This window comes from Schistocerca gregaria, chromosome 11, assembly GCF_023897955.1.
Source record: "Schistocerca gregaria isolate iqSchGreg1 chromosome 11, iqSchGreg1.2, whole genome shotgun sequence".
Taxonomy (NCBI): domain Eukaryota; kingdom Metazoa; phylum Arthropoda; class Insecta; order Orthoptera; family Acrididae; genus Schistocerca; species Schistocerca gregaria.
The window spans coordinates 111,553,515-111,577,343 of record NC_064930.1 but is presented as its reverse complement, the minus strand read 5'-3'; the positions used below and the strand labels follow the sequence as shown (position 1 = coordinate 111,577,343).

Sequence of the window (23,829 nt, the reverse complement as noted above, 5' to 3'; positions counted from 1 at the left end):
CTAATGATTAGGTATTGAATAGAATTGGGGAGAAGAGGAGTTTGTGGCAGAACTTGACAAGAAGAAGGGACCGGTTGGTAGGACATGTTCTGAGGCATCAAGGGATCACCAATTTAGTATTGGAGGGCAGCGTGGAGGGTAAAAATCACAGAGAGAGACCAAGAGATGAATACACTAAGTAGATTCAGAAGGATGTAGGTTGCAGTAGGTGCTCCCTGCCGCCGTTGGATAAGCAGCTGCAGCAGCAAGTCGTATACTCCTAGCTCACTCATTTGTTACATAGTTTAATCCTTAATTTCTTTGCGTGTTTTTGGTACTTGCATTGTTTAATTCATAAATTTCGGGCGTATTATAGTATTTGAGAGTTGTAGCATCGCGTTTTAGTGCCTGAATAGTGTAAAATCGCGTAGTCTCCTTCCGCCGCCGAGCAGTGTGTCAGCAGTGCGCAAGTAGCAGCATTACTGCATTTACTGGGCAATCTTGTATTTTAAGAACCGTTTAAATTTTGTGTCGAATGGTTTGTGCTCTGTGCAGATTAGTTCAGACGTTCTTTGCGCAACAGTTTTTAGCATGGATAGGGACTGCAACTGCTGTGTTTGGATTCTGGCTGAGTTGGCATCCCTTCGCTCCCAGCTTCAGGCAGTGTTGGCTTCGGTCACACAGCTTGAGGCTGTTGCCAATGGGCATCACTGTGGGGGTCTGGATGGGGGTTTGTCGGGGACGGTCACCTCGTCCCACGCATCCCCCGATCGGACTGCGACTGTGGTTGCCTGGGATACTGCCCGCATTGAGGCTGATCCCTCACCTGTGGTAGAGTGGGAGGTCGTCACAAGGTGTGGCAGGGGGCGAAAGACATTCCGGAGGGCTGAATGGAAGGCCTCTCCAGTTTGTCTGACGAACCGGTTTCAGGCTCTGTCTCCGGCTGATACTGATGTTTGGCCGGAGATGTCTGCTTGTCCTGTTCCAGAGGTTGCCCCTCAGTCTGCAAGATCCGGGCGGTCACAGAGGGTGGGCTTACTGGTTGTTGGGAGGTCCAACGCCAGGCTCGTAATGGGGCCCTTTAAGGATATGGCAGCAAGAGAGGGGAAGGAAACCAATGTTCATTCCGTGTGCATACTGGGGGGAGTCATTCCAGATGTGGAAAGGGTCCTTCCGGTTGCCATGAAGGGTACAGGGTGCACCCATCTGCAGGTGGTCGCTCATGTCGGCACCAGTGATGTGCGGCTATCTGATTTTGTGACGACTGCCAGTCTCGCTAATGGGATGAAAGCAGAGCTCACCATCTGCAGCATCGTCGACAGGACTGACTGCGGACCTTTGGTACAGAGCCGAGTGGAGGGTCTGAATCAGAGGCTGAGACGGTTCTGCGACCGTGTGGGCTGCAGATTCTTCGACTTGCGCCATAGGGTGGTGGGGTTTCGGGTTCCGCTGGATAGGTCAGGAGTCCACTACACGCAGCAAGCAGCTACACGGGTAGCAGGGGATGTGTGGCGTGGACTGGGCAGTTTTTTAGGTTAGATGGCCTCGGACAAGTACAGAAAGGGCAACAGCTTCAAAGGGTGCGGGGCAAAGTCAGGACATGCGGGAACCAAGCAGCAATCGGTATTGTAATTGTAAACTGTCGCGGCTGCATTGGTAAAGTACCGGAACTTCAAGCACTGATAGAAAGCACCGAAGCTGAAATCGTTATAGGTACAGAAAGCTGGCTGAAGCCAGAGAGAAATTCAGCCGAAATTTTTACAAATGCACAGACGGTGTTTAGAGAGGATAGATTGTATGCAACCGGTGGTGGCGTGTTTGTCGCTGTTAGTAGTAGATTATCGTGTAGTGAAGTAGAAGTGGATAGTTCCTGCGAAATATTATGGGTGGAGGTTACACTCAACAACCGAGCTAGGTTAATAATTGGCTCCTATTACCGACGTCCCGACTCAGCAGGATTAGTGGCAGAACAGCTGCGAGAAAATTGGGAATACATTTCACATAAATTTTCTCAGCATATTATAGTCTTAGGTGGAGATTTCAATTTACCAGATATAGACTGGGATACTCAGATGTTTAGGACGGGTGGAGGGACAGAGCATCGACATTATACTGAGTGTACTATCCGAAAATTACCTTGAGCAATTAAATGGAGAACCGACTTGCGGAGATAACATCTTGGACCTACTCATAACAAACAGACCCGAACTTTTCGACTCTTTAAGTGCAGAACAGGGAATCGGTGATCATAAGACCGTTGCAGCATCCCTGAATATGGAAGTTAATAGGAATATAAAAAAAGGGAGGAAGGTTTATCTGTTTAGCAAGAGTAATAGAAGGCAGATTTCAGACTACCTAACAGATCAAAACAGAAAATTTCTGTTCCGACACTGACAATGTTGAGTGTTTATGGAAAAAGTTTAAGGCAATTGTAAAATGCGTTTTAGACAGGTACGTGCCGAGTAAAACTGTGAGGGACAGGAAAAACCCATCGTGGTTCAACAACAAAGTTAGGAAACTACTGCGGAAGCAAAGAGAGCTTCACTCCAAGTTTAAACGCAGCCAAAACCTCTCAGACAAACAGAACCTAAACGATGTCAAAGTTAGCGTAAGGAGGGCTATGCATGAAGCGTTCAGTGAATTCGAAAGTAAAATTCTATGTACCGACTTGACAGAAAATCCTAGGAAGTTCTGGTTACGTTAAATCAGTAAGTGGCTTGAAACAGCATATCCAGACACTCCGGGATGATGATGGCTTTGAAACAGAGGATGACACGCGTAAAGCTGAAATACTAAACACCTTTTTCCAAAGCTGTTTCACAGAGGAAGACCACACTGCAGTTCCTTCTCTAAATCCTCGCACAAATGAAAAAATGGCTGACATCGAAATAAGTGTCCAAGGAATAGAAAAGCAACTGAAATCACTCAACAGAGGAAAGTCCACTGGACCTGATGGAATACCAACTTGATTCTACACAGAGTACGCAAAAGAACTTGCCCCCCCCCCCCCCCCCTTCTAACAGACATGTACCGCAAGTCTCTAGAGGAACGGAAGGTTCCAAATGATTGGAAAAGAGCACACGTAGTCCCAGTCTTCAAAAAGGGTCATCGAGCAGATGCGCAAAACTATAGACCTATATCTCTGACGTCGATCTGTTGTAGAATTTTAGAACATGTTTTTTGCTCGAGTATCATGTCGTTTTTGGAAACCCAGAATCTACTCTGTAGGAATCAACATGGATTCCGGAAACAGCGATCGTGTGAGACCCAACTCGCTTTATTTGTTCATGAGACCCAGAAATTATTAGATACAGGCTCCCAGGTAGATGCCATTTTCCTCGACTTCCGGAAGGCGTTCGATACAGTTCCGCACTGTCGCCTGATAAACAAAGTAAGAGCCTACGGAATATCAGACCAGCTATGTAGCTGGATTGAAGAGTTTTTAGCAAACAGAACACAGCATGTTGTTATCAATGGAGAGACATCTACAGTCGTTAAGGTAACCTCTGGTGTGCCACAGGGGAGTGTTATGGGACCACTGCTTTCCACAATACATATAAAGGACCTAGTAGATAGTGTCTGAAGTTCCATGCGGCTTTTTGCGGATGATGCTGTAGTATAGAGAGAAGTTGCAGCATTAGAAAATTGTAGCAAAATGCAGGAAGATCTGCAGCGGATAGGCACTTGGTGTAGGGAGTGGCAACTGACCCTTAACATAGACAAATGTAATGTATTGCGAATACATAGAAAGAAGGATCCTTTATTGTATGATTATATGATAGCGGAACAAACACTGGTAGCAGTTACTTCTGTAAAATATCTGGGAGTATGCGTGCGGAACGATTTGAAGTGGAATGATCATATAAAATTAATTGTTGGTAAGGCGGGTACCAGGTTGAGATTAATTGGGAGAGTCCTTAGAAAATGTAGTCCATCAACAAAGGAGGTGGCTTACAAAACACTCATTCGACCTATATTTGAGTATTGCTCATCAGTGTGGGATCCGTACCAGATCGGGTTGACGGAGGAGATAGAGAAGATCCAAAGAAGAGCGGCGCGTTTCGTCACAGGGTTATTTGGTAATCGTGATAGCGTTACGGAGATTAGCAAACTCGATTGGCAGGCTCTGCAAGAGAGGCGCTCTGCATCGCGGTGTAGCTTGCTCGCCAGGTTTCGAGAGGGTGCGTTTCTGGATGGGGTATTGAATAAATTGCTTCCCCCTACTTATACCTCCCGTGGAGATCGCGAATGTAAAATTAGAGAGATTCGAGCGCGCACGGAGGCTTTCAGACAGTAGTTCTTCCCGCAAACCATACGCGACTGGAACAGAAAAGGGAGGTAATGACAGTGGCACGTAAAGTGCCCTCTGCCACACACCGTTGGGTGGCTTGCGGAGTATGAATGTAGATGTAGATGTAGAATGTAGATGTAGATGCTGGGAGATGAAGAAGCTAGCAGAGGATAGAGTAGCGTGGAGAGCTATATCAAACTAGTCTCAGGACTGAAGACGACAACAACAACAACAACAACAACATGTTGGACAAAGTAGTATGATGGTTGACTGTTCTGGGAATGTACGCTGTCATAATTAGGGTGAAGTATCAGTTTTTGTATTGTCAGTTTATTATACAAATGGTCTCTGGAAATCAGATATTCCATTTTCCGGTGTAGTCAACAAGTTGCTATTCATTTAAATATTGGGGGGGCAGACAGTGTCATGTTCAGTCTAATATTTCTACTTCTCCTTCAGTGAACAAACAGCCACTGCATCCAAATTATCCAAAAAATTAAAAAACAGTTGTGTTTTTACATGGGAGTGAAAATCGATTCTGGAAGTAGAAATCCATTACCCTAAACTGCATTGCCAGAATTGATACTAGAGTGTTTACATGAGCAACCAGAAGTTGTATTGGAAAACTGATTTATGAAATCAAGTTTTGGGATTCTCGTGTAAGCATAGAGTGTGAAGCTCAGTGTCTGTCTCGTAATGTCTGCCACTGTAGTTGGCTGAACATTTCTGTCACAGTTTCATGCTTACTAAATGGACACATTATGACATGCATTAATTTTTTGCTTCACCTCTATTTTCTCTATCAATCATTTCTGATATGGGTCGCAGACTGAAGCAATATTGAATTATTGGGCAGTTGAGGAGTTTGTTAGCTACCTTGTTCGTGAGCGAATTAGATTTTCTGTCCATTCTTCTAAGTGATTCTCAGTCTGAGATCTACCTTTCTTTCAATTGGATTTATGGCACCATTCGACTTGAAATCGCTCTGTATGCGTATTCCAAGATATGTAATGCAATAGATTGCTACCGAGCGAGGTGGCGCAGTGGTTAGACACTGGACTCGCATTCGGGAGGGCGACGGTTCAATCCCACTTCCAGCCGTCCTGATTTAGGTTTTCCGTGATTTCCCTAAATCGCTCCAGGCAAATGCCGGGATGGTTCCTTCGAAAGGGCACGGCCGACTTCCTCCCCCGTCCTTCCATAATCCGATGAGACCGATGACCTCACTTTCTGGTCTCCTTCCCCAAACAACCCAACCCAATAGATCGCTTTCAGTGATTGTCATTGCAGAATTATGTGTAGCACACAATTTTTTTATGACAAGATGAGAGTGATGTATCCACATCTGTTATAGATGCAGTTGAAAATGGGCCATGTTCTGCAACTAGTAACTAACTCCGCCCGAACAGGCTACGAAGGCCTAACGGTACTGACTGGCTGCCATGTCATCCTCAGCCTAAAGGTGTCACTGGATGCGGATACGGAGGGGCATGTGGTCAGCACACCACTCTCCCAGCTGTACATCAGTTTATGAGACCGCAGCCACTACCTCTCAGTCGAGTAGCTCCTCAGTATGCCTCACAAGGAGTGAGTTCACCCTGCCTGACAACAGCACTTGGCAGACCGGACGGTCCCCCATCCCAGTGCTAGCCCAGCCTGACAGCGCTTAACTGCGACGCGTACCAGAAATGATTGATAGAGAAAATACAGATGATGAAAAAATTAATGCATGTCATCATGTGTCCATTTAGTAAGCATGAAACTGTGACAGAAATGTTTGGGAGGACGACGGTTCAATCCCACGTCCGGCCACCCTGATTTAGGTTTTCTGTGATTCCCTAAATCAATCCAGGCAAATGCCGGGATGGTTCCTCTGAAAGGGCATGGCCGACTTCCTTCCCCATCCTTCCCTAATCCGATGAGACCGATGACCACGCTGTCTGGTCTCCTTTCCCAAACAAACAAACAACCAACCAACCAACAGAAATATTCAGCCATCTACAGTGACAGACATTACAAGAGAGACACTGAGCTTCACACTATGTGCTTACCACTGCAGCAAGGCCGTTGGCACTGAAACTAGTACTAGTGAATAAATTACATTTTTAAAATACAGTCCAGCGGAATGATGTCATTCCTCAAATATATTGAGGGAGATTTCAAGAAGAATATAATAATTCCAATCCCAAAGAAAGCAGGTGTTGACAGATGTGAAAATTACCGAACTATCAGTTTAATAAGTCACGGCTGCAATATACTAATGCGAATTCTTTACAGACGAATGGAAAAACTGGTAGAAGCCGACCTCGAGGAAGATCAGTTTGGATTCCGTAGAAATGTTGGAACACGTGAGGTAATACTGACCCTATGACTTACCTTAGAAGACAGATTAAGTAAAGGCAAACCTACGTATCTAGCACTTGTAGACTTAGAGAAAGCTTTTGGCAATGTTGACTGGCGGGGGTGAAATACATGGAGTGAAAGGCTATTTACAATTTGTACAGAAACCAGATGGCAGTTATAAGAGTCGAGGGGCATGAAAGGGAAGCAGTGGTTGGGAATGGAGTGAGACAGGGTTGTAGCCTGTCTCCAATGTTATTCAATCTGTATATTGAGCAAGCAGTAAAGGAAACAAAAGAAAAATTTGGAGTAGGTATTAAAATCCACGGAGTAGAAATAAAAACTTTTGAGGTTTGCCGATGACATTGTAATTCTGTCAGAGACAGCAAAGGACTTAGAAGAGCAGTTGAATGGAATGGACAGTGTCTTGAAAGGAGGGTATAAGATGAACATCAACAAAACCAAAACGAGGATAATGGAATGTAGTCGAATTAAGTCGGGTGATGCTGAGGGAATTAGATTAGGAAATGAGACACTTAAAGTAGTAAAGGAGTTTTGCTATTTGGGGAGCAAAATAACTGATGATGGTCGAAGTAGAGAGGATATAAAATGTAGACTGGCAGTGGCAAGGAAAGAGTTTCTGAAGAAGAGAAATTTGTTAACTTCGAGTATTGATTTAAGTGTCAGGAAGTCATTTCTGAAAGTATTTGTACGGAATGTAGCCATGTATGGAAGTGAAATGTGGACGGTAAATAGTTTGGACAAGAAGAGAATAGAAGCTTTCGAAATGTGGTGCTGCAGAAGAATGCTGAAGATTAGATGGGTAGATCAAATAACTAATGAGGAGGTATTGAGTAGAATTGGGGAGAAGAGGAGTTTGTGGCACAAGTTGACTAGAAAAAGGGATCGGTTGGTAGGGCATGTTCTGAGGTATCAAAGGATCACAATTTAGTACTGGAGGACAGCATGGAGGTTAAAAATCGTAGAGGGAGAGACCAAGAGATGAATACACTAAGCAGATTCAGAAGGATGTAGGCTGCAGTAGGTACTGGGAGAAGAAGGAGCTTGCACAGGATAGAGTAGCGTGAAGAGCTGCATCAAACCAGTCTCATGACTGAAGACCACAACAACAACAACATCGAGGCTGTGGTGCCCATCGAGAAAAAAAAGGAAAGTGATTGTTCAGTAGTTGCATATTGTACAATAATGGATATTTCCACCTATTTATGTGCAGTACATTAAAATCGTTTGTGTTGAGCATCAACTGCTAGCCCTTGCACTAAGTGTTGATCATATACAGGTCTTCCCGTACTTCTCTGGCACTGTGACTACTGCGTGTATGACAGCTCGTATGCAGACAGCCTTATGAAACTCGTGACATTATCCACTTGGTAATTTATGTACAGTATGAACTCAAACTCTCCCACAAATTCGGAAGTGTTACAGAATGCACCGTAAGGAACAAACTGGAGATGGGAACTGATGTTTGTAAAAGTCATTGAATGATGCTATTGAGGTCAGAGTTACAGGGATCGACACTAATAGCTAGGTCACTCCTCGAACTCTGATGCCTCTGCTGTTAGCATACTCAGCCGTTCTTACAGTCTCGCTTTGTGACGTCCTGTATGCGGTCAGCACTATTGCGAGGAATTCAGCTTGTGATCCGTCACAGTATAAACTCAGGTTTGCTGACGTTTAGGTGGCCTAGTAGCTGCTAATGCCTGTAACTCTGATGCTGCGCAGTGTTGTAGGATGACGTTTTTGGATGTGAGTTCTTATCAATTTGTTCCTTAAGATACCCTCCATTAGAGTTAGGGTCCACCTTGTATAGTGTTATAGAGGAAGTGCTATATTGGCTAGATGCTGATTTTTATTTTGTCGAAACATCTAAACACATATGGCTGCTAATAATCAAACCCCAAAACATAGATGAACTTATACAATGGCGTAAAAAGCAGCATACAGATATATCCAACATCACGTTTATTAACCAATAAATACAGCAATAATTAACATTACATAACTGACACCTTTTTCTCTGCAGACTGTAAAAATAACATTTTTAAGAGAAGTTTTCTCTTCATCAGCAACATTGTTTAGAAAGAGCACATCCTTATCTTGAGAAGCTGTTTCAGAAGCTGATGATGTGTCTACACAACTTCAGTAATTTAACAGATTGTTTTTGTGTTGTTGGATGGGTAATATGTTTGATAGTATTCCATACCTCTAATGGATCTTGTTTAAGGTAGTGGGCCCATTTCATTTCTACTGTGCAAACTGTTCTTTTTTGTTAAAACATGGAAAATCCAGGATGGAATGTAACAATATTATGTGAAGTAAAGCTGCTGCTCACCATATAGTGGAGATGCTGAGTCGCAGATAAGCACAACAAAAAGATTTTCACACTTATAGCTTTCGGCGAATGGCCTTTGTCAGTAGACGCACATACACGCACGCACACTCGCGTAAACGCAACTCACATACACAACTGCAGTCTCAGGCAACTGAAACCACATTCGTGAGTGTTTGTGTGTGCGTATTGTTGACAATGGCCGATAGCTACAAGTGTGAAAATCTTTTTGGTGTGCCTACCTGCGACTCGGCATCTCCACTATGTGGTGAGTAGCAACTTTCCTTCTCATAATATTCTTCTTTTTTGTTGTTTTGTAATATTCACTTCATTAATCAAATTTGGTTTCTCTGTTTTCTTCTATTTATCACTGTGTTGCTTGTCATTGACAGTCATTTCAACCACACGAACAAATCTGTAATGGTTTTAGCTGCCTTTGAATGTACTACAGTATGAAAGTGTTCATCCTTGTATTAGAAATGAGCTATGTTCATGTGGTGTATCTAGAATTGAGCTATGTTAATATGGCTAATGTCCATTTGGCAGTATGTACATTTTGAATTCCGTTATTGTGCTGCTGTATAGATTCTCCCAAACAGTCTGTATTGGCTACATAACAGATATTTTCATATTCAACATACTGCTTATTGGGTTTGTTTTACTGCTTGCAATATACTTTTACATGCAGACTTGGCAGGCCACAAATGTGTTGCACTGGTGTCATTATGAAACATGTTCAGAAAAAGATTTCTTTACTCACCGAAAGAAAAGCTTACCGACAGTGTTACTAATGTGTCGGGCTGTTGCCTCACCCAGTGCTCCACATGTGACGTGCTGGGACACGTCCTTATTTATTAGTGCCACTTAAAGTTCACGTCGCAACCAGATGTACCGGTATTGAAACATTTCTTCACCCAGTAGATAGTGCGCAGTGTTCCCGACCTAGCTCACTTTGCTTATTCAATATTGTCTTTCCGGTAGGTGCGTCCGTCTCGCCTAAATCACACTGAAATTAAGAAGCCGGGATCCTAGGTTAAGTTTTCCAAAATCAGAAGTCGAGATCGTATTCATTGTTGAACATTTATGTCAACCACAGTACGATTTATTTGTTATCACTCGCACATACAATATTCACGTGACCGGGCCTCTTACACTTAATCATCACATTAGGTAGGTCAAAAACTTCCAATCTTTAACAAAGTTCACAATTACAATTACCGACTTGCCGCACTTTTGCTCCGAGAGAATCTGACCAAGAACCTAACTTGAGAACTACACCAGCTTGGGCCTTATATAGAGAGTGCTTGAATTTTTGACTATTTCTGTTAATATATTATAGTTTATAATTTCCCAGGGCTAAAATGATCCTTTCTAACTGATTTTGAAGTTAACTATTGGGTTTTATAATTTAAATAACACTAGTGAGCTGTACCAATTTAAATACACGGAAGTAACTTCTGCATCCGGCGTGGGAATTCCCGACTTATAACCATGACAGCCCTTTCGAACAATAATTTTTACATTTTCAAATTTACTTAATTCTTAATTAATGCACTTACAAAGTTGATACTAGAGTTATTTTATGTAGAAAAATAAAGGTAGCATAAGTATCGAAACAGATCTCAGAATTATTTGGTAGTTTGGTCACAATTGGCACTGAAAGTCATACAGGCTACAGATTTTAAGTCTTAATATCTATTTAACTAATAGACTTTAGGTTAATTTAAACACTTTACTGGAATCAGTAAAATTTAGGCTTTCTTTTGGATGCAGTCTTATAGCTGAATTTGATCTATTAGCTCACTCGAATGTTACTTAATACGTATTGCACAATCTACGTCATTGTCCATAACTGTTAATAGTATGCATGTCCAATAAAACTGATTAGCTCATTACTTTCAGAATAGACATTAGAATGTACTGATATAATAGATTTTTTTATGGGAATTTTATTTAAACTATTTCTGAATTCTGTACTATGAGGCTGAAGGCCACAGAACCTGTTTTCGGAATCTGAGTAGTGAAAATGGAAAAATAAAAATAAAAGTTCATTGCTTAACTAAGTTACTGAAGGAGTGTAAAACCAAAACAGGATAGCAGTGGGCAACCCTGCTTCGTTACACCCTTCCGACCCCTTTTTCGAAGATCAGTATTTTGTCCTGAACACCTATCTTACGATATTTGAAAGAACTCAGTTTCAGTACTGAAACGTCAGTGTGTAAGCTCTCTGCATCCCTAGTTGTGAACAGTTGTTGTTATTTTTGTTGTTGTCTTCAGTCCTCAGACTGGTTTCATGCAGCTCTCCATGCTACCCTATCCTGTGCAAGCTTCTTCATCTCCCGGTACTTACTGCAACCTACATCCTTCTGAATCTGCTTAGTGTATTCATCTCTTGGTCTCCATCTACGATTTTTACCCTCCATGCTGCCCTCCAATTTTAATTGGTGATCCCTTGATGCCTCAGAACATGTCCTACCAACTGATCCCTTCTTCTAATCAAGTTGTGCCACAAACTCCTCTTCTCCCCAATTCTTTTCAATACCTCCTCATTAGTTATGTGATCTACCCATCTAATCTTCAGCATTCTTCTGTAGCACCACATTTCGAAAGCTTCTATTCTCTTCTTGTCCAAACTATTTACCGTCCACATTTCACTTCCATACATGGCTACACTCCGTACAAATACTTTCAGAAACGACTTCCTGACACTTAAATCAATACTCGAAGTTAACAAATTTCTCTTCTTCAGAAACTCTTTCCTTGCCACTGCCAGTCTACATTTTATATCCTCTCTACTTCGACCATCATCAGTTATTTTGCTCCCCAAATAGCAAAACACCTTTACTACTTTAAGTGTCTCATTTCCTAATCTAATTCCCTCAGCATCACCCAACTTAATTCGACTACATTCCATTATCCTCGTTTTGGTTTTGTTGATGTTCATCTTATACCCTCCTTTAAAGACACTATCCATTCCATTCAACTGCTCTTCCAAGTCCTTTGCTGTCTCTGACAGAATTACAATGTCATCGGCAAACCTCAAAAGTTTTTATTTCTACTCCGTGGATTTTAATACCTACTCCAAACTTTTCTTTGGTTTCCTTTACTGCTTGCTCAATATACAGATTGAATAACATTGGAGACAGGCTACAACCCGGTCTCACTCCCTTCCCAACTGCTGCTCCCTTTCATGCCCCTCGACTCTTATAACTGCCATCTGGTTTCTGTACAAATTGTAAATAGCCTTTCGCTCCCTGTATTTTAACCCTACCATCTTTAGAATTTGAAAGAGAGTACTCCAGTCAACATTGTCGAAAGCGGTCCTATGAAATTTCTTCCGGTGTCACAAGCGTAGTCGCTTCAATAGTAGGATACCTTCTGTTACGCAGGCGGCGGGCCCAGCGGAGCTGTGCGTGTCGGCGCTGGAGGCGGCGGGCTGGGACGTGCACCGCGCCATCAAGCTGCGCCGGCTGCACACGCTGCTCCTGCACCACCGCGGGGGTGGCGGCGAGGGGGAGGAGCCGTGCGACGAGACAGCGCTGCGGTCGGCGCTCGAGGGCGCGGGCTGGGACGTGGCGCGTGCCCTGCTGGCTCTGCAGGCGCAGGGGACTCTCCTCCCGCCTGCGATACAGGTCTCTGTCTCTTCTGTATCTGCATCTACATTTTAAACGAGACTGTAAAGAGTGTGACAGACGGTGATTCCCACTGTATGATATGTTACGGTGTCTCGCTGTTACATTTGCAAGCGGATTGCAGAAAGACAACAGATGCCTTTTGTCTTTGTGCTGCTGTGTGGTTATATGTTGGGACTAAAGTCTGGGTGTCCGTATGAAACCTTTCTTCAGACATGCCATCTCTCCGGATTTAAGTGGGAGACTCCCGATTTTTCCTTCTTCCTCACTGATGTGTACATAGTTCCACATAGTCAGCGCGTACACAACTTTCCCTCTAGAGCACGCCCCGCTAAGCACGACAGCGCAGGCACAGCGCTTGTCCGTCTCTACTCTACGGATTAGGCGCTGCAATAAAGACGGACCAAATTCTGCTTCCGCCAATCTGCGTATTAATATGTCACGCAGCGAATGAGATTGCTGCTAACGTAGTACCTTTTCTTCTCGCAGATCACACTCGCGCAGTGATACCTGAATGCTCGAGGTATTATAACGAGTGTACAGACCTCCGATGAGTCAGTCTGCATGTCTGCACTAGTCTGTACCAGTCTGCATTTGTCTGTACTGGTCTATAGTCAAGTTTCACTCTGCACCTAATAAGATTATCATACTCCTGTACATAGCCATGAAGATAAATGAATAGACACTTCGTCAAGTATCAGAAATATGTGAGAATGAGATTAACGTACTGAGACCATAGGAACTTAAGATTGTCAGTTGTAAATAGCATTCAGAACCAAGTTAAGTTATTTCTATGCTTATTATTATTTTAATAAATGTGTGTGAAAGTTAATCAAGTTCTGTTTAAAGTTGGTCACCGTCAATCTGCTACTCTAAGCGTGCAAGTGGCATTTCTATCGTCTGACCTAATGGCAGAAGATGAACGCGCCACGATAAGACCGACACTCGAGTACTTCACTAGAGTGACAAGTCAAATAATCTGATGGTGTGTGTACCGGAGGTCTTATAGTACGCACACTAGACTCCCGATCCCCCGACCGTGAAGACCGATCTCCCGATTTTCAGAGCAGTTTCAATACTTTCCTTACTATTTGAAAATCCTGCCCCTTCGATATATTGGTGGATGACAATGCACGGCTGCTATTTGCTCTCTGTTAACTGGGAAGATTCGTGCGATGGCTATCGGGAGCGGCATTAGGCGTAGCTCGCACTTCATATCTACGAGGAAGTAAGGAACTTATCGTTGGCAGTGTTCAGAGACAAATGAATATCTTTTGACCGGTGCCAATTTCCTCCACTTCTGGTTGCATCAGTGCAATCGTAAAGTTATTGTGCACCAGGAGTAGTTGATAGTCGTTTCGAGCGAAGTGATTAGCGTTGTTCTTTCTACAAGGAATTGTTGCCGAGTTGGGGGATTTCCTCCTAAATTTAGGGGGAATTTAGCTGCCTGGGGGAAATTAGAGGGATAAATGTTTTAGGGGGGAAGAGTATTTAGGGTTACTACACCCCCCTCCCCGCCCCTCCACTCGACAATTTCATTTTTGACTCCCTTTTACCCCCCTCCCTCCCTCCCCCGCTCGCTTACTCGACAGTGTGACAAATTATTTAGGGGAATTTGAAGCGCAATATAGGGGGAAACGGTGCACCAGGGTTGGCATCATTGCTACATGACCATTGTCTATAACATAGGACCATTGTGTTCTCAGTTCTGCTGCATGATTTGTGTACTCTGTAGTAGTTGTTGGCGGCATATCATGGAAGTGTTGATTATTTTTTGTGCAGGATGGCGAAGAAATACGATGCAGTGCTCAGGAACGCATATAAGGAAGAGTTTCCATGTTTAAGTGAATCGAGGAAGGGACAAACTTACGCATTTTGTAGTGTATGTAGATGTGACTTTTCAGTGCTCGTGGCGGGAAATGCGGCATTCTTAAACGTGTGCAAACTAAAGAACACAAGAAGAGTGTCCATTGTGTAGAATGGAACCAGAAACTTAACTTCTCGTGTAAACCCCAAAATGTAGATTGTGTGACGAATGCCGAGGCTTTATTTACCTCATTTATTGTAGAATATAACGTGACTATAAACTGTGCTGACCACACTGGGCCTTTGCTTTGCAAAATGTTTCCGGATTCTGAAATTGTGAAACAATATGGGTGTGCCAGGTACAGGTACTGAATTATTGCAACTTTTTCAGCGATATGTTGCAATTCACAATAGTACAGCACTAAAATTCTCCTGATTTTTCAGTTTTGAAAGTTGGCATGACTGTCTCTTGATTTCAAAAGCAATTTAAGGAAAACTGAGAGACATACACTGAACAGCTAGAACAGCAATGCATCTCGGCACGGAAGCCACGAGGCCTCGGTATTTCGCTGGAGGGATCTGGAAGCACATCTGCACACAGAAGACACCTGATTTCTGTGAAATCCAGGGAGGAGGACAATGAGCTCTGATGTCGTGTTCAATCACATCTCAGATGTGTTTTATCAGGTTCAGATCTGGCGACTTGGGGGGGTCAGCACATCAGTTATGACTCGCCACTGTGTTCCTCAGACCACTCCATCACTCACCTGGCTTTGTGACACGGTGCATTATCTGGCTGAAAAATGCCACTGCATTCAAGAAACACTGTCGCCATTAAGGGTTGAACGCAGTCTGCAACCGATGTACGGTACTCATTGGCCCCAGCACTGTGCTGTGTACAAGCTCCACTGCACCCACAGACGCCCATACGAATGTTCTCCAGAGTCTATTGGAGCCACTGTTAGCTTCTCTCTGTCCCACAGTATAGGCGTCGAGGAGCTGTTCCCCTGGAAGACAACGGATTCGTGCCCTCCCGTCGAGATGATGAAGAAGGTATCAGGATTCCTCAGACTGTGCCGTGCTCTGCCACTGTGCCAACATCCAGCGTCTATGGTCACGTGTCTGTTTCAGTCATCCTGCCGATGTCGTCGTGTTAACACTGGCACGTACAACAGGTCGTTGGTTGCGGGGGCCCATTGTTAGGAGTGTTTGGTGCACTATGTATTCAGACACACTTGTACTCTGCCCAGCATTAAAGTCCTTGTTTTTGCCATGTTATGAAGATACTCACTCCTCAAACATCTGGTTCTAGGCGCTCAGTCTGGAACCGCGCGACTGCTACGGTCGCAGGTTCGAATCCTGCCTCGGGCATGGATGTGTGTGATGTCCTTAGGTTAGTTAGGTTTAAGTACTTCTAAGTTCTAGGGGACTGATGACCTCAGATGTTAAGTCCCATAGTGCTCAGAGCCATCCTCAAACATCCGTCAACTTGTGCAGTTTCCGAAATGCTCATGATGAGCCTTTTGGCCATCACAATCTGCCTTCAGTCATACTCGCATACATTCCGCACCTTCCCCATTCTACTCACGTACAGCACGCGTAGATTTGTTTATATCGATAGTAGTGACGGTTGTAATGTTTTGGGTCATCAGTGTACATACTTGCAATTTGTGGCATCATGTAGAGAAACTGAAATACTTTTGTACAAAAAATTTCTTCACTTCCACACAGGCTCTTTTCATAACCTGTAAAATATCTAGACAATCCTTTATCTCGACCCACGAGTGCACAACATCTGAGTGATGGCTTCTATTGCATCCACAGCACTTCTGCTCAAATGTTCAGTCGAGAAAGTCACAAACATTTAAACTCCAGTGCAGTGGTGCATTATCCTGTTGGAGGATCACATTTAGTTGAAGGGGAAGAAGCTGACATGTGACAAATTGCTCGAGTGTGTCCAGATAAATGTATTCCGTTAATGTTAGCTCGACAATGAAAACTGGTCAGACTACTCCGTCTCTTTGTCAGCACACACCACACTTCCACCATCTCAGATGTGATCCTGAAAACTGTGGGGGTTCTCCAAATCCTAGAGACAAATGTTGTGCTTATTAACCTCCCCCCATACATGGAAGACTGCTTTGTCACAGAAAACATCATATGCTATATAGTTGGGGTTTTGCCTGATCCAGGGCAACATCTCAATAGTAAATTTGTGAAAAGCTGTAAGTCATTTTGCTTCAACACTTGCAAAATATGAACTTCGTAAGTGCACAAGCAGAGCTGCTTGTGCTGTTTACCTCGCATGATGCTAAGTGAACTGATTTTGATAGGCTTCTTTGGCAGATCTCTCTCTCACCTCTACTATTTCACCAGATGTGTGTGTTCTGCTAGGGCCAGACAGTTGGTTTACACTTCCAGTGGCTAGGAACTTCTTTTACCAACCCTTAATCAGCTTAATGCTTGGTGGCTCCATTTTACAGTCAAATCAGAATTTTCTTCGGGCAGTAATGGGTGATTTTGTTTTCACATACCATGCTGCGCATTGGGCTCTCTCTCTCTCTTCAGGTGTAGTCATTCCTGATCATTATTTAACATTAGAAATTAAACAAAAGAAATTGCTTACGGAAAAAATCTACACACAACTTTTTGAGTTGCTTTACGTGCTGCAAACCACAAGTACATATGTCTCATAGTTTTTCTTAATTGTGTATGGAAACCGCAGAGAGCTCATACAGGCATCAGTACTGTCTGCATGCTGCCAAAATTGCGTTCGGTTCCCTGCGGTAATAGGTAATCACTTTGAAGTCTCAGTCTCTATCCAAAATCACATAAAAATTCTGAAATTGATGTACTTGATACACCTGCATAGCGTCTTAAACTTTGTGAAAAATACGTTCTTAGGGTTTATTGGGGTCAGTGTTACGCATTTGCTGAAATAGGTGAAATTTTCAGGGCTTGAAAGTTTCTGTTATTGCTTAATATCTTGAAAACTAGTAAACCACAGAAGTAATTCGGACCTTGTGAACGGTGAATGTCACACCCTACACTGGATGTTTTCACTACATCTCTGGAGACAAAGGTCAGCACAGTGCCCGCTGTGATGTCTGCTGTAGTATGCACCGACTGCTCTCTGGGTTTATTTTATATTTTATTATTTCTGTGAGGCAAGCTATTTTTTTTATATTGTCTCCGAGAATGTTTTATTAACTTACCCTATTTCATTCAGTAGTGTTAAAAAATGGTAATCATGCTTTTCCATTATGCCCTTTTTTTATGTATCTTTTGGTAGATGTCTTCATCAGTTGTAATTTTCCAGCCCTCTTTTCTTTGCATACCCACCAGTATTTTTAAAATTATAAAATTGTAAAGAATGTCACAACCAGCTGCAGAAAAAATTTATGATTGTGTTGCAAATCGATTTTGACTGTTATCAGACATCATCGGTGCATTTTTCTAACCGATATATGCCATAAGTAGAAGTACTGCCCTTGCCAGATTTGCTTTTAGTTCAGTGTGAATATCTTACATCAGTATAAACTATTGGCCTTTCCACTGTAATATAGTATTTTAGGGTGTTTCCAGTAAGCCCAGCAGAATTCCATTCCCTTGTGTAAAATGTTTTATCTGCCAAACCGTGTTGTACATTGAAATGATTTTTGCTGACACACACAGTCTGCAAAATGAACATAGAGTTAGTGGTAAAGAAGTAAGAAATTAAAATGTGTCAGTTGATGCTGAAGTTTTACTGCATGAACAATGAAACTGTATGATGACAGAAAGTAAAAAGAAAGAAAGAAATATCTGAGATGAGTTACTGAGCAATTTCTCCCTACTGAGCTTCCAAAATTTCTTGCTCACTGAACAAACATGAAGTATTTGTAGCAGAATCACAGCAAACTGTGAAACCTAATGAGTACAAGCATGAAATTAAAAAAATGTGATCATATTGGCTCAGCTGTTTGCGACAGCTCCTGTTATGTTCGCTAATGTTTTTTTTCAAAATAATTCTAGAAACTGACAGCAGAAGGCAGCACCAGTCAGGGGTAAGGTAATGAGACATCCACATATTGTTCTCATTCACAGTGAGTTCCATTCTCGAGCAACAGATGGCTAGTGTCGATAAAATTGTGGCCTGACCTATCACAGGCACTGTCTTTATAACACAAATTGTAGCTCGAGTTGGAAGTCGCTAAGTGTTGTCATTATGAAGCACTGGATGAAAATAATTTGGGCAATTTTTGCTCCATTTTAACGAAAAGTAAGTTTTTCACAAATCTCAATGTTTATCATGTCGTATCTCCTGAACTGTCTGTCATACAAAGATATAATGTTTCACTTGAATTAGGTAGCATATGTGGATACTGTCTAGAAAATGTGTTGCAAATAAATTTAGTGGTAAAGAAATAACAAATCAAAATATCATGTCCGATGCCGAAGTTTTACTGTGTGAACAGCAAAACTGAGATAAACTTGAACTTTTACCCTTTCATCTTTTTGTGCGAGGTGTCAATGAGAAGTTTTGTCGAGGTTTGAAATTGTGTGTTAAGTTTGTTTGAAGTCGCTAAGCAGTCTCATTCTCAAGTACTAGACAAATAAAATCAGAGTATTAGTTCACAGTGCACACTGTCTCAATACAAATTCACAGTTTCTAACAAAACGAGGCCAAGTCAATTATTATTTTATTGTAATCAAATAGGAAACTAAAAAAAAAACATCATTTTTCATCATAGCCTCCTTGGGTTTCAATGCACTTGGTCCACCGTTGTACAAGCTTCCTGATGCCTTCAGAAAAGAAGGTTCTCGGTTGAGCTGCGAGCCAGGAATGCACCGCTTCTTTCACTGCTTCGTCAGAGGCAAATCAGTGGCACCTTAATGCCTGAGTGGACCAAACAAGTGATAGTCAGAAGGGGCAAGTTCGGGACTACATGGAGGATGATCCAGTAATTCAAATATGAGTTTCTGGAATGTTTCAGCAGTGTGGGCAGCAGTATGCGGACTGGCATTGTCACGTAACAACACAAAACCTTTCGACAGTAATTCTCTGCGTTTGCTTCGAATTGCAGGCTTTAGCCTGGCAGTAAGCATCTCACTGTGACGTACACTGTTTATTGTTGTGCCCCTTTCCCCATAATGTTACAATACTGGACCTTGTGCATCTCAAAAAACCATGACGGACAGTTGCGTCTTGGACTTTTTCTTGCACGCCCAATTTGGATGTTTCCATTCCAGGCTCTGCCGTTTATTCTCCGGTCTGTAATGATGGATCCATTGTCGTCACCAGTGATGATCCTGTCTAAGATGTTGTCCCCTTTGTTACCATAGCGATTCAAATGTTTTCTGCAGATGTCCAAGTGCGTTTGTTTATACAACCGTGTGACTTGTTTTGGAACCCATCTTGCACGAACTTGATGAAACCCAAGTCTGTTGTGGATGATTTCGTAGGCAGAACTATGATTAATTTGCAGACCATGTACCACCTCGTCAATAGTTAATCGTCTGTCTAAGAGAATCATTTCACGTGAACGTTCAATGGTTTCTTCATTTGTAGTGGAAAAAGGTCTTCCGGCTCCTTCATTGTGTGTAACACTTGTGTGACCATTTCGGAATTTTTAATCCATTTGTATACACTCCGTTGAGGCAAAACACAGTTCCTGTACTGTACCAAAAGTCTTGGATGAATTTTGGCCCCTGATACGCCTTCCGACCACAAAAAAAAAAAAAAAGGATCACTGAATGTTGCTCTTCTTTGGTGCAAATAGACAGCTGAGCAGCCATGAGTAACAGCATGGCAGAGATAACGAAACTATCCTAGCAACTTGAAAATTGCAAAGATACGATAACAAAGAAACAAAGCATGCATCATCAACAGAAAACGACAGTGCTAACAAAATAAACAAAAATATAAATAAACTGCAGATAATAATTGACTTATCCTCACATAATACTTGTCTTATTGTGTTAAACTTTCTATGTAAGATTAGCAGTCCGAGCAGGCACACGGGGGGAGGGGTTTATTAGTTATTGGGAGCTCCAACGTTAGGCGGGTGATGGAGGCCCTTAGGGAAATAGGGAAAGATCTCAAGTTGATTCCATATTTCTAGATTTCCGGAAAGCTTTTGACACCGTTCCTCATAAGCGACTTCTAATCAAGCTGCGGAGCTATGGGGTATCGTCTTAGTTGTGTGACTGGATTCGTGATTTCCTATCAGGAAGGTCGCAGTTCGTAGTAATAGACGGCAAATCATCGAGTAAAACTGAAGTGATATCAGGTGTTCCCCAGGGAAGCGTCCTGGGACCTCTACTGTTCCTGATCTATATAAATGACCTGGGTGACAATCTGAGCAGTTCTCTTAGACTGTTCGCAGATGATGCTGTAATTTACCGTCTAGTAAGGTCATCCGAAGACCAGTATCAGTTGCAAAGCGATTTAGAAAAGATTGCTGTATGGTGTGTCAGGTGGCAGTTGACACTAAATAACGAAAAGTGTGAGATGATCCACATGAGTTCCAAAAGAAATCCGTTGGAATTCGATTACTCGATAAATAGTACAATTCTCAAGGCTGTCAATTCAACTAAGTACCTGGGTGTTAAAATTACGAACAACTTCAGTTGGAAGGACCACATAGATAATATTGTCGGGAAGGCAAGCCAAAGGTTGCGTTTCATTGGCAGGACACTTAGAAGATGCAACAAGTCCACTAAAGAGACAGCTTACACTACACTCGTTCGTCTTCTGTTAGAATATTGCTGCGCGGTGTGGGATCCTTACCAGGTGGGATTGACGGAGGACATCGAAAGGGTGCAAAAAAGGGCAGCTCGTTTTGTATTATCACGTTATAGGGGAGAGAGTGTGGCAGATATGATACACGAGTTGGGATGGAAGTCATTAAAGCAAAGACGTTTTTGTCGCAGCGAGGTCTATTTACGAAATTTCAGTCACCAACTTTCCCTTCTGAATGCGAAAATATTTTGTTGAGCCCAACCTACATAGGTAGGAATGATCATCAAAATAAAATAAGAGAAATCAGAGCTCGAACAGAAAGGTTTAGGTGTTCGTTTTTCCCGCTCGCTGTTCGGGAGTGGAATAGTAGAGAGATAGTATGATTGTGGTTCGATGAACCCTCTGCCAAGCACTTAAATGTGAATTGCAGAGTAGTCATGTAGATGTAGATGTAGAAGAAGGCCAGTGTTCACTCTGTCTGCTTGCCGGGGGGTCTCATCCGAGATGTGGAGGATGCCCTGCCGGCGGTGATAGAGAGCACTGGGTGCACCCGACTGCAAATTGTTGCTCATGTCAGCACCAATGATTCCTGCCGTCTGGGTTCAGAGGTCATCCTCAGATCGTACAGGCGGTTGGCGGAATTGGTGAAGGCGGAAAGCCTCACTCGCGGGGTGGAATCAGAGCTAACTATTTGTAGTATTGTTCCCAGAACCGATTGCGGTCCTCTGGTTTGGAGCCGAGTGGAAGGCTTAAACCAGAGGCTCAGACGATTCTGCGGAGAGCTGGGGTGCAAATTTCTTGACCTCCGCTATCGGGTGGAGAAATGTAGGGTCCCCCTAAATTGGTCAGGCGTGCACTACACGCCGGAAGCGGCTACAAGGGTAGAGGAGTACGTGTGGAGTGCACATGGGGTTTTTAGGTTAGAGAATTCCCTCCCTAGGCCCGACAAGACGCCTCCTGAGACGCGGCAAGGTAGGAGGAAGCAAAATGCAACAGGGAATAACAATATTAATGTGCTAATAGTAAACTGCAGGAGCGTCTATAGAAAGGTCCCAGAACTGCTCTCATTAATAAACGGTCACAACGCCCATATAGTACTAGGGACAGAAAGTTGGCTGAAACCAGACGTAAACAGTAATGAAATTCTAAACTCAGATTGGAATGTATAGTGCAGAGACAGGCTGGACAGTGAAGGGGGAGACGTGTTTATAGTGATAAGAAGTGCAGTAGTATCGAACGAAATTGACGGAGATCAGAAATGTGAAATAATTTGGGTAAAGTCACGGTTAAAGCAGGCTCAGACATGGTAATTGGATGTCTCTATAGGCCCCCGGGCTCAGCAGCTGTTGTGGCTGAGCACCTGAAGAATAATTTGAAAAATATTTCAAGTAGATTTCCCCACCGTGTTATAGTTCTTGGTGGAGATTTTTATTTGCTGGATATAGACTGGGAGGCCCAAACGTTTATAACGGGTGGCAGGGACAAAGAATATTGGGGAATTTTTTTTAAGTGCATTATCTGAAAACTACCTTGAGCAGTTAAACAGAGAACTGACTTGTGGCGATAACATACTAGACCTTCTGGTGACAAACAGACTCGAACTATTTGAAACAGTTAATGCAGAACAGGGAATCAGCGATCATAAAGTGGTTACTGCATCGATGATTTCAGCCGTAAATAGAAATATTAAAAAAGGTAGGAAGATTTTTCTGTTTAGCAAAAGTGACAAAAAGCAGATTACAGAGTACCTGATGGCTCAACACAAAAGTTTTGTCTCAAGTACAGATAGTGTTGAGGATCAGTGGACGAAGTTCAAAACCATCATACAATATGCGTTAGATGAGTATGTGCCAAGCAAGATAGTAAGAGATGGAAAAGAGCCACCGTGGTACAACAACCGAGTTGGGAAACTGGTGCTGAAGCAAAGGGAACTTCACAGCAAGCATAAACATAGCCAAAGCCTTGCAGACAAACAAAAATCACGCGAAACGAAATGTAGTGGTAGGAGGGTTATGCAAGAGCCGTTCAATGAATTCGAAAGTAAAGTTCTATGTATTGACGTGGCAGAAAATCCTAAGAAATTTTGGTCTTATGTCAAAGCGGTAGGTGGATCAAAACAAAATGTCCAGACACTCTGTGACCAAAATGGTACTGAAACAGAGCATAACAGGCTAAGGCCGAAATACTAAATGTCTTCTTCCAAAGCTGTTTCACAGAGGAAGACTGCACTGTATTTCCTTCTCTAGATTGTCGCGCAGATGACCAAATGGTAGATATCGAAATAGAAGACAGAAGGATAGAGAAACAATTAAAATCGCTCAAAAGAGGAAAGGCCGCTGGATCTGATGGGATACTAGTTCAATTTTACACAGAGTATGCGAAGGAACTTGCCCCCCCCCCCCCCCTTCTTGCAGTGGTGTACCATAGGTCTCTAGAAGAGCGAAGCGTTCTGAAGGATTGGAAAAGGGTACAGGTCATCCCCGTTCTCAAGAAGGGGCATCAAACAGATGTGCAGAACTATAGACCTATATCTCTAACGTCGATCAGTTGTAGAATTTTGGAGCACGTATTATGTCCGAGTATAATGACTTTTCTGGAGACTAGAAATCTAGTCTGTAGGAATCAGCATGGGTTTCGAAAAAGACGTTTGTGTGAAACCCAGCTCGCGCTATTCGTCCACGAGACTCAGAGGGCCATAGACATGGGT

At 42.9% G+C, this 23,829-nt stretch overlaps 1 protein-coding gene across 10 annotated transcripts in view; it reads left to right on the top strand.

The window, feature by feature from the left end:
* LOC126295315 (activated Cdc42 kinase-like) overlaps positions 1-23,829 on the top strand; it is a 335,217-nt gene that overhangs the window by 290,654 nt on the left and 20,734 nt on the right. For 9 of the 10 annotated variants that reach the window (XM_049987766.1, XM_049987765.1, XM_049987761.1 and 6 more), the window contains one exon: positions 12,350-12,592. In XM_049987766.1, the coding sequence (XP_049843723.1) occupies positions 12,350-12,592 (243 nt within the window). Of the gene's footprint in view, positions 1-12,349; positions 12,593-23,829 lie in introns of those variants that run through there. The other variant, XM_049987764.1, reaches the window with a different exon arrangement.